The sequence below is a fragment of the Hyposmocoma kahamanoa genome, unplaced genomic scaffold (assembly GCF_003589595.1).
Source record: "Hyposmocoma kahamanoa isolate Upper Pololo Valley unplaced genomic scaffold, ASM358959v1 94094, whole genome shotgun sequence".
Taxonomy (NCBI): domain Eukaryota; kingdom Metazoa; phylum Arthropoda; class Insecta; order Lepidoptera; family Cosmopterigidae; genus Hyposmocoma; species Hyposmocoma kahamanoa.
Window position 1 is genome coordinate 3,387 of NW_020654890.1, and position 9,619 is coordinate 13,005.

The 9,619-nt window shown below is 36.2% G+C and overlaps 1 protein-coding gene across 1 annotated transcript; it reads left to right on the top strand.

The window, feature by feature from the left end:
• The first annotated feature begins 4,652 nt into the window (after positions 1-4,652).
• On the top strand, positions 4,653-9,366 carry LOC113238052. The gene has a single exon (XM_026474774.1). It carries the CDS (start codon positions 4,748-4,750, stop codon positions 9,086-9,088), a length of 4,341 nt encoding a protein of 1,446 aa, XP_026330559.1. The 5' UTR covers positions 4,653-4,747; the 3' UTR covers positions 9,089-9,366.
• The last annotated feature ends 253 nt before the right edge of the window (positions 9,367-9,619 follow it).

Consider the following 9,619-nt stretch of genomic DNA (forward strand, 5'->3'; position numbering starts at 1 on the left):
ATTTCATTTCGAATAAAACTTCATCTCGACTGATATTAGAATTGAGGTCCAATCAAATCGTTTCGTTTTTCAGAGATATTCGAAATTTGAAAGTAATAATAAAATCGAATTTGATGTTATTATTAAGCAATAACATCGAGTACATAATCAAAAATAGGGACGAAATAAGGGCCATACATTCCTGGAAACTCATCAGTGATACATCACTTACAAAATATCAACTCTCGTTTGCACTGAAATTAAAAATTAGAAAGCTGAAATAGTACAGCGCCAACAACTGACCTGTGTGTACCGTCTCCGTATATTCCAAAAATATTGTATATTTATTGTAATAAAGATAATATCTCTAACAATGCCGTGCTGTTCTATTCGGTGGTGTGGTAAAAACAGTAAAACATCTAATTACAAAACAAACGAAATCACATTTCATCAATTTTTCAATTTTCGTCCATTATAGCAAATCTCAAGTTAACTGGTCGTTTTGACTTGAAACAATTGATGACACCCGTTAACTGTTTCGAATTATCGGATTGTCACAGTATGACATGGCAGAATAGTTTTCAAACAAATTAAATGACATTACGTCTCTATTTCTGGTTATGTCATAGAGGATGAAAAAGTCTAAGGGTCGTATTCTAGAACTCTACTCAATGCTCAAGTCAGGATTGCACTGGAAACACAAGTATTGGAAATACGACCCTAATGGCAGGGACTTGAGTATGATTTCGAGTGCTTTAAACCATACTCAAATCCTGACTTGAGCATTGAGTAGAGTTCTAGAATACGACCCTTAGGGTTATATTTCTTTTATTTTTTTTCCATCCTCTAAGGGTTATATACTCGATGACCAATAATAACATTTTGACAGGTAAGAAATTTGTTCTAACAAAACAGTTTATCTTTATGCTGGTCGTAATTTGCGCTTTTTGAACACATCATAGAGGGTTTATGACATTGTGTGTAGAAAAAACACTTTTAGTTAAGATGTAAAATCAAATTGTACATACTCACAAAATAGTAAATAGAGTGTAATTTTTAAGTTTGTTGACTGTTACGATGTTTTACTGTAATGATATTCAATTTTTTTTTTATGAAATTACTCTACTACTTTGTTATAATTATTAACTAAAAGATCGAAACACTAAGAAAAATTCCTTGGATTCTGTTGGAATCCAACCAGCACCTTCCAGCAATCCATCTAGAGCATCTATCACGGATTGCTGGAAAGTGCTGGTTCGAATCCAGCCTTGATTTACTTTAATTGGGTTGGCCAAAAAATACGTGCGGTTTTTACCACTCACTAAACAAAAAATAACTTTTTTGTTTTAAAAACTTATATAGTCTATGGTCAACTTAAAATTGTTTTAGCGCGCATTTTAAGTTTAGCTGAAAAGGAAAACTTTAAACTTATTATTATTTCCTTAATGGCGGCCACTAGGTTCCGGCCAGTGTCAGTTTTTATGAATTATTTTTAATATTATAAATTATGGTCCTTATGGGAATATTGACACGCGTAATTATTAGGTTATAATGTACCTAAATTATAATTATATCGTTTTTGTCTTTGCGATTATTTTTAAGTGTTGTTCTTGTTGTTTGTTTCACTCATAGATTTAAATAACAACTCAATGGTTTCACTTAGGTATTCAACTTTTGACACAAACTAGGGCAAGTACCTACTGGCTGCTTGAGTTTGTCTAGGTCACTCGAAGTAAATTAAAAAACTATGGCACATACGTTGCTCTGAATTTTTTTGAACGCCGTCAAGACATTACATAGAGAATGGAAAAAAGGGTTCCATAGTCTGAGAGACATTCCATTAAAATTTTTATTACGTCACATAAATAGATTAATGCTTCCAATGTCAACATTAACTCTACATTCCTCTAGCCCACATGTCATGGCTATAAAAATTTATAATCAACTACTTGATGCACTCAAAAACGAAACTAAAGAACATTAAAAAAAACTAAAAGAATTATTAATAAATAAATGCTATTATGATATTAAAGAATTATTGAACAGAACTCTTTGACAAAACGTTTTTGCATTTGAAAACAGCTCTTACCCTCGTCCCTTGTTTTGTTGTGCCCGAAAGGGTCCACGATGTGTGAACTTCCTATTATAATATAACATCTTGTATACCATTGTGGAACGCAAGTAAGATATTGTATTATATTGATCCCAAAGTGAGTATATAAGCATTTGTGTTATGGAAATCGGAAACAACGACGGTACCACAAACACCCAGACCCGAGACAATATAGAAAAGTTAGTTTTCTACATTGACCCGACCGGGGATCGAACTCGTGACCTCAGAGATGGCGACCCCATGAAAATCGGTGTGCAAGCCAATCGAGGATGGAGGCCGTCTAATAGTTTTAGACAGCCGCCGTGTAAAAGTACCGCCGTGTACTTTTTACTCCCTACATAAGGCTTTGACGGACTTTTAGAGCATCAAATCAAAATAAAAAAATGTTTATTCAAAATACAGTCGACATCAACTACAGACTGAGGTTGGGACCAACCTATTAATTAATTAAATAAATAAGTGTGTCAGGTGGTCCCACTCTTCCTTACTACTTACTTGGTACTTGGTGCAACGGGCTGGTATCCGCAACTCGACGACAAAGCGCCTATTTTGCGTGTGGTGGGTGCAGGGTCCTACTCGTGCCACCCAAGCTCCTCCAGGAATCTCAGCAGCCTCCTTGGTTTGCTGAAGACTTCGGGGTGCGACCTTGGCACTTCAAGGTACTTTGCCCTGTAGTTGGCCACGCCGGAGCACTGAAGTAGGATGTGCGCAGCCGTTTCCTTCCCCTCCATGCACGCTCTGCATAGAGGGCTGTCTGTGATACCTAAATTGAAAAGGTGTTTATTTTTATGGACCATGACCCGTTAGGTCGGCAGTTAGAGTGCGAAGCTCTTGCCTTTTAAGTTTAATTAGTATTCGAGATAGACTGGCATTGAGCGTTGGGACTGCTTCCCTCGCCTGTCTACAAACCGTAAGGGTGGTTCATGTATTATTATGTGAAGATTTTGTATCTTTGTGTATAGTTGTTCTGGACCATTGGCAGGGGAGGGACACTATCGGTTCTGGTCCTACAGCGTCCGTCTCCGACCCTTTCCTTGCTAGTTCATCTCTCTTCCTTAACGCAAACATATTTTTAATAAACTGAATTTAAACAAAGACTAAAAATAAAATTAAAGTAACAAAAATAATTAAAATCTATTCATGACTAAAATGAAACGTGAGTGTGCGTTTATGTGTGTGTTGTAGAGAAGTAAAAAATATGTGATTTTTCTGTTACAGATAAAAGCAGTGAGCATTAATAAATAAACATTTACTATGGACAAGGAGCTCAATATGGAAGAACAATGTCGATCAACCAACCAGGGACCTCTCACTGCCAGTGGGCGAAACTACTCAGGAGCAGGAATTAAGACTAGTGTACCTGGTACTGTCTATCAGATAGAACTCCTAATGTTATTTATTAATCGAGGACTACGCGCCCGTTGCACTTTTCGTGTAGCTACGGAAGTTGCCTCTGCAGGAGCCTTCGACGATTTAGTCTTCGAATATGAGACGGCTACAACCAATGGCATTGTATTCCTACAGGCGAAACATAGGACCAATCTTGATAAAAAAATTAGAGAAATTGATCTCACTGATATTGTAAACGGAGACTTTAGTGTTCCAAAATATTTTCAATCGTACCGCAAGATCATGAGTAAGATGACAAAGGAATTTAAAGGGGATGTAAAACAGTTTGTTATCTACGCGCCTGTTAATATAGACGATGATGTCTTAGAGAACTTTGAAAAAATTTCTCCGTCTCATGCATTTGCTGAAAATGGCTTTCTTTACTTTGATCCTAAAGTGTTGCCTAGACATCCGAAGTTTTTTAAAATTCTCAAAGATTCGCCTCTTTATAAGAAATTGGTCGAGCTATTGGAGAAAAATATAGAGCGGTCGACTGTCGCAGCGAAACTTGGCAAGACGATTGCTAGTAATAATGCAATAATAATTGAAGAGGTATTTAAAAAACATCGCGATTGGCTTTTAGAGAAAGTGCTCGATGGGAATAACATAACCACAATCGGCAACAAAGCCTACATTAGATTCAAACAAAGTTTTTTGAAAAACACAGTTCCAGAAGATGGGGAAGTTTCAGATTTCAGAAATATCTTTCTGCAAAGTTATTTAGAAACACGGCAAAAAAAAGTTAAAAACGGAGAAAATGAAACATTAAGGTTACCTGAAAAAAAAGCTGAAGTGATTGAATGCGAAGGCATACAGGAAATTATTCACATATTAACAGAAGAAAATGCAAAGTTTCAAGTAGCGAAAACATTTCTCACAAGTAAATTTAAAAAACTTAAAACTGACGCTTCTACCAAGGCGGAAATTGAATCTTTTTTTGACGAATTTGTTCTTGCAACGAATCAACCAAATGATGAAGAACTTAAGGACATAATAAAGAAAGAAATTGGCGAGTTAATTAGCTTGATGATGGATAAAAGCGGATGGGTAGAAAGCAGATTACAATCATGTATTCTGGACTGGTTAAAGACAAAAGAAGGGCGTTTCTTAACTAACGAAGACTGTAAAGTATTCTTTGATTACGTTCAACAAGAATTTGCAAGTTGGGGCCAAACCAGTTCAAGTTTAGCTAATGTTTCTCACATTGAAAATTGTGGATATGCTTTCAAAACCAGTGGTCATCTTATAGGAGCTGTAAGAAAAATTATGACGGATGATGATGTGCAAATCTTGTGCGTTTGCTATACAAATCGATTGTTAACTCAGATTAAACTGTGGCAATCGAGGTCTTCTAACCAAGATTTTATATTTGGCGAACTCAAGAAACTGAGCTTGCAAGTCGGCTCTAAACTGTGTCCCATAAAGGCATTCACATCACTTTCGAATAATCATATTTTTCTAGAAATTAATAATTGCTCAGAATTGCAAGAGAACGAAATTAATTTAATGCAAAAGCTTGTGGAAATCGTAGGAAATAATATGAAAAAACGTTTAGTAGTGATGGCCGCGAAAGAACAGCAAGTGGCATGTGAGAATATTTTAGTGCACTGCATTGCACGACTCAAAAACCAAAAGAATTACATGAAATTGCACGATTTTGAAAATAGTTTTGGCGATTTAAGTAAAGAGTCGAAAGAAAAATTGCTAAAGACAGCAACAGTCAAGTTTCAAAATAGAAAGTTTAGCTTGGGTACATTATTGGATATAACTTTAATGGACCGCTTAAGTGGTAGTACACTTTGCGAACTGATCAATGGGAACTTGGACTTAGGAAGTGCACCAGCTGATGTACTGTACGAGTCCGTTAAAGCATACTATATTGAACGTACTTTTGCGCTCCGTAAGTTTTTAAAAACAGAAATAGTGCACCAACCCGATTTTCATATAATTTCTGACCAGAGCGCCGATGATAATCAAGACGTAGACAATACTGCAAATCCAGAGTTGCAAATAGTAAGACAAAGCGATTTGAATGATAATTTAGGTGAAAGAACAATGACAGATAAAACGAACATTTTGGTCATTACTAAAAGCAGAGACACGTTTTCCAATGTTTGTCAAAAGTGTAAAGATAAAAACGTACATTGGCTAGTAAAAGAGGACAACTTTTATGTATGGCAAGAATCTCAAGGAAGACTTTCTGAAATACGAAAGTGGTTAAATATGGAATGGAAAGTCAGGATTAATCCTTGTAACGCGATATGTGAACACGTTGATAACAAAATTGTAATAGTCAATGCTGTTCCCGGTATGGGCAAGTCTATAGTACTCTCTCATTTAGAAACTAATACCAAATCCTTAAGCCCAGAATATTTATGTATTAGAACGAGTCTAGTCGATCATTGGGCGGATTTAGACGACTTCGATGAAGATGACATGATTAATGAATCAATCAAGTTTCTTTATAAAGCAGGACGACTAGTTTCTGAGGACCGTAACGATGACGTTTCTAAGCATATTACTGTCCTTGAAAATGGAGACTTAAAGTTAAGCGCTGGTCCTGAAGCAACTTTTAACGAATTATTAAGGATCTCGATATTTTGTCACTTTTATAATGAAGGAAATATTATTTTATTACTCGATGGATTTGACGAAATAAGCCCACAATACAACGATAAGGTCATTCGATTGGTACAAACGCTTCAAGTTATGAAAGTTTCGAAGATATGGATAACCACCCGTCCTTACGATCTTGTAAACGAACTAGAAGACAAACTAAGCACTTTTTCGTACACTCTGGAACCTCTTTCTGTTGATGAGCAACGGTATTTATTGCTACATTTTTGGAAAATAAAATTAAAAGTCGAAATCAGCTTGACTAAATTAATAGAATTCGTGGATTTCCTGGAACGAACCATTTTTAAACACTTTAACAAAAATAACATAAACTACATGTCTACTTTCATGGGTATTCCATTGCACATTGCAATGCTTGCTGTAATTGAAGAAAAACGATTTCTAGAATTCCTCACCGAAGTAATAGACGTAAATGATAATGATGTAGACTCACAAATCTCAATTTACACTATCTACAACGAATTCTTTAAAATCAAATTTGAAGATATTCTGTATAAGGAAACTGATGTCGATGCCCCTAAATACAGATCTATATTTAGAGAAAAAAAGAAGAAAACTATGAAAGATAACGGTAAGTTAGCGTTATTAGTACTCTTTGAGGACGTACCTGAGGCGTTGGTGTGTGAAGACGATCGTGAAAAGCTAAAAGAAGAGGTCATGATAGGAGGAGAAAAAACCGGGATTATTTACCAATTTGCAGATGGTAAACCGCGTTTTGTTCATCGAACTTACGCAGAATTCCTTGCAGCTCATTTCTTAGCCGATACCATATTAAATTCAAAAGGGTATAAATGTAAAGCGGCTACAAATTTTTTATATAAAATTATTACAGAATTCACATGGCAAACATCTGTTGTCTTCATGTTCTTTAACTACGAAGTTGTATCAAAAAGCAAATATTACACCCCCTTATTCAACTCTGCTTTAAATGGAAATGTACAGAAAATTATGGAGATTGAAAACATAACAGACATCAAGGATGATCTCGGTAGATCGCCTTTTCATTTGCTGTTCTGCAGTGGTTTGGTTTACGATGAAACAATAGATATTTTCGAAAAGTATAGTAGTGCAATGCTTGTTGCGGATAAACTTTTTAAGTGGTCGCCCCTTCATTACGCCGTGTTGTGCCACGACTGTAACAAAACATTGCTTTATCCGGGACATCAGTTTGTAACCAAATCTCCAGAACCACAATTTAGAGATATCAATGGAAGAACCCCTCTCATCATGGCATCACAACGTAAATGCACGAAAAGGTGCATTTACAATTTTATTTATAATTTTTCTCTTGAAATTGACGCTCAAGACAGTACTGGTAAAACCGCTTTGCATTATGCACTAATCAATATGAATAAATCGCAACATAATCCTAACCATAAAACTTGCTTAAGTGATTACTCAGAGTTTGATCTTATAGGGTTTTACACTGAGCATATGTTTGCCGAGAAAGGTATGATTTCAGACAATCATTTTAATGTTGATCAGTTGACATCACTGAGAAAGAAATTACTAACAGACCCAGGACTGTGTAGCCTATACCATAATACATCTCATAACCTTTCGTTATTAGCGGCAGAGATTGTAGAAACTTGGGATGCTCAAGTGAATGCTCAGGACTGTGAAGGGAAAACTGCGTTACATTACGCTATAGCAGAAAAGAAATGGACGGAAGTACACGTCTTGATAAGGCAAAAAGCTGATATTACAATAAGAGACAACAGAGGAAGAATCCCGGCGTACTTTGATGAGAGCGAAGTACTCGATTGTGAGGTGCACGAAACTACTTTGTTTTTTATAAATAGTTTGAAACCTGACGTTATGAAACTTCTAATCGATACCATGGAACTTAGTCAGGATGTTCTTGTTCAAATTCTTTATCGATACAAGAATATATCCGAATATTTGCTGGGAAAAGGATTGCTAAGTGCAAACATGCAAGATTCTACTGGTAAAACTGGTCTGCACCACGCTGTTATCCAAAATAACGGGGATGCAGTACTATTCTTAAAAAAAAATAATGCGAATCCAAATATCACAGATAATGAAAATAAAATGCCTTTGCAGTATGTCACTACAAAGGATAATGTAGAAGTGGTAATTATAAATTTATTAATGATGGGTGCTTACTTCGATGTCGTTTCACAAGAGATACTAGAAACAATGAGTATATTAAAATCAACTGCCGATTTGTACGACAGCGTAAAAGCAAACGATTTGGAAAAACTACGCAGCGTTCTAACGTCAGAGTTTAGTGGAGTTATAGTCAAAGCAAAAACTAAAGTTGGAGGTAAAACTGCATTGCATATTGCAATGAAGGCAGGGTATGTAGATATAGGACGTACTCTCTTATTGCATGGTGCTTGTTATAACGCACGCGATGATAATGCCATCACGCCGGCGCAACTCGCACAAAGACATAAATACTTGGCCGTGCGCGATTCTATTCACACAGCACATTCTCTAATTGATATAGCTCGCAAAGAATCTTTCGATTCTCTCCAAATCGCAAAATCGAGAGAAATCCACCGAACCACATTCGATTGTGATTGCTATGAATGCAAACTTAGAGACGTAGCTGTACATTACATGGATAAGGCTAAACGTGTAAATTCCAACCAAAAAGTCTCTTTAGAGATGAAGACAAGCGAAAAAGGTCGCACTTTGCATGTTAGTACAGAATCTATTAGAAGACATAATTTCACTTTGGAATTTCTTGTACGAAGGTGCAGGGGAAGAGATTTAATGGTTATGCTGAGGAGTAGAGATTTGAACAATGACTTGCATATCTTAGAAGCTGGTAGGAGTGGAGTGACAAATTTTGTTCTTCCGATGCTGAATCGTTGTAACTGCCAAAGTGACGATGAAAGCAGTTGTACTTGTATAAGTCTTCCTCAAAATGTGATTGTCGTTGTGGTGGTAGTTGTTGTCTATGTTACTAAGCAAAAGCAAATCCTTGATATTGAGGACTGAAAAGCTTTTTACTGGCGCGAATCTGATATTTATGCGACTTATTAATGTTTAAGAGCTGGACCCCACTTGATGCAGAAGCATGCTAGCAACACCCCATATAATAATCACTTATTTAGCGCGGATGGATGCAGTCATGATGCAGTACTTGTAAATGGGATGCAACCCTAAAGCACCTTTTATAAAAACCTTTAAAGCAAAGGGAGTGCTAGCCTAAACTATGGTGGAATTGACAGATGCAGTGAAGAATCATTTTGCCATCAAGAAAACTACCCGACCACGACTAGCCCCAAGATTATTGACGTCTCTATAAATTATCGTATGAAATGACCGACATGATTATGTCCATTAATATGAAACTTTATTAGTCAATGTCAAAGTAAGGATTGGAAGATTGATTGAGAAAGCAAGATAAATACGAACTTATCCTACAAAATGCGATGGCAAATGATCATTCACTACATCGGTACTGCAATTGTTTGGAACAACACTACTTTTGATACTTGTCAGCACGAGAATATCGACTTGAATAAT

Coding starts and splice junctions, on each gene's coding strand:
- LOC113238052 (XM_026474774.1), top strand. CDS start 4,748: ATGACGGATGATGATGTGCAAATCTTGTGCGTTTGCTATACAAATCGA.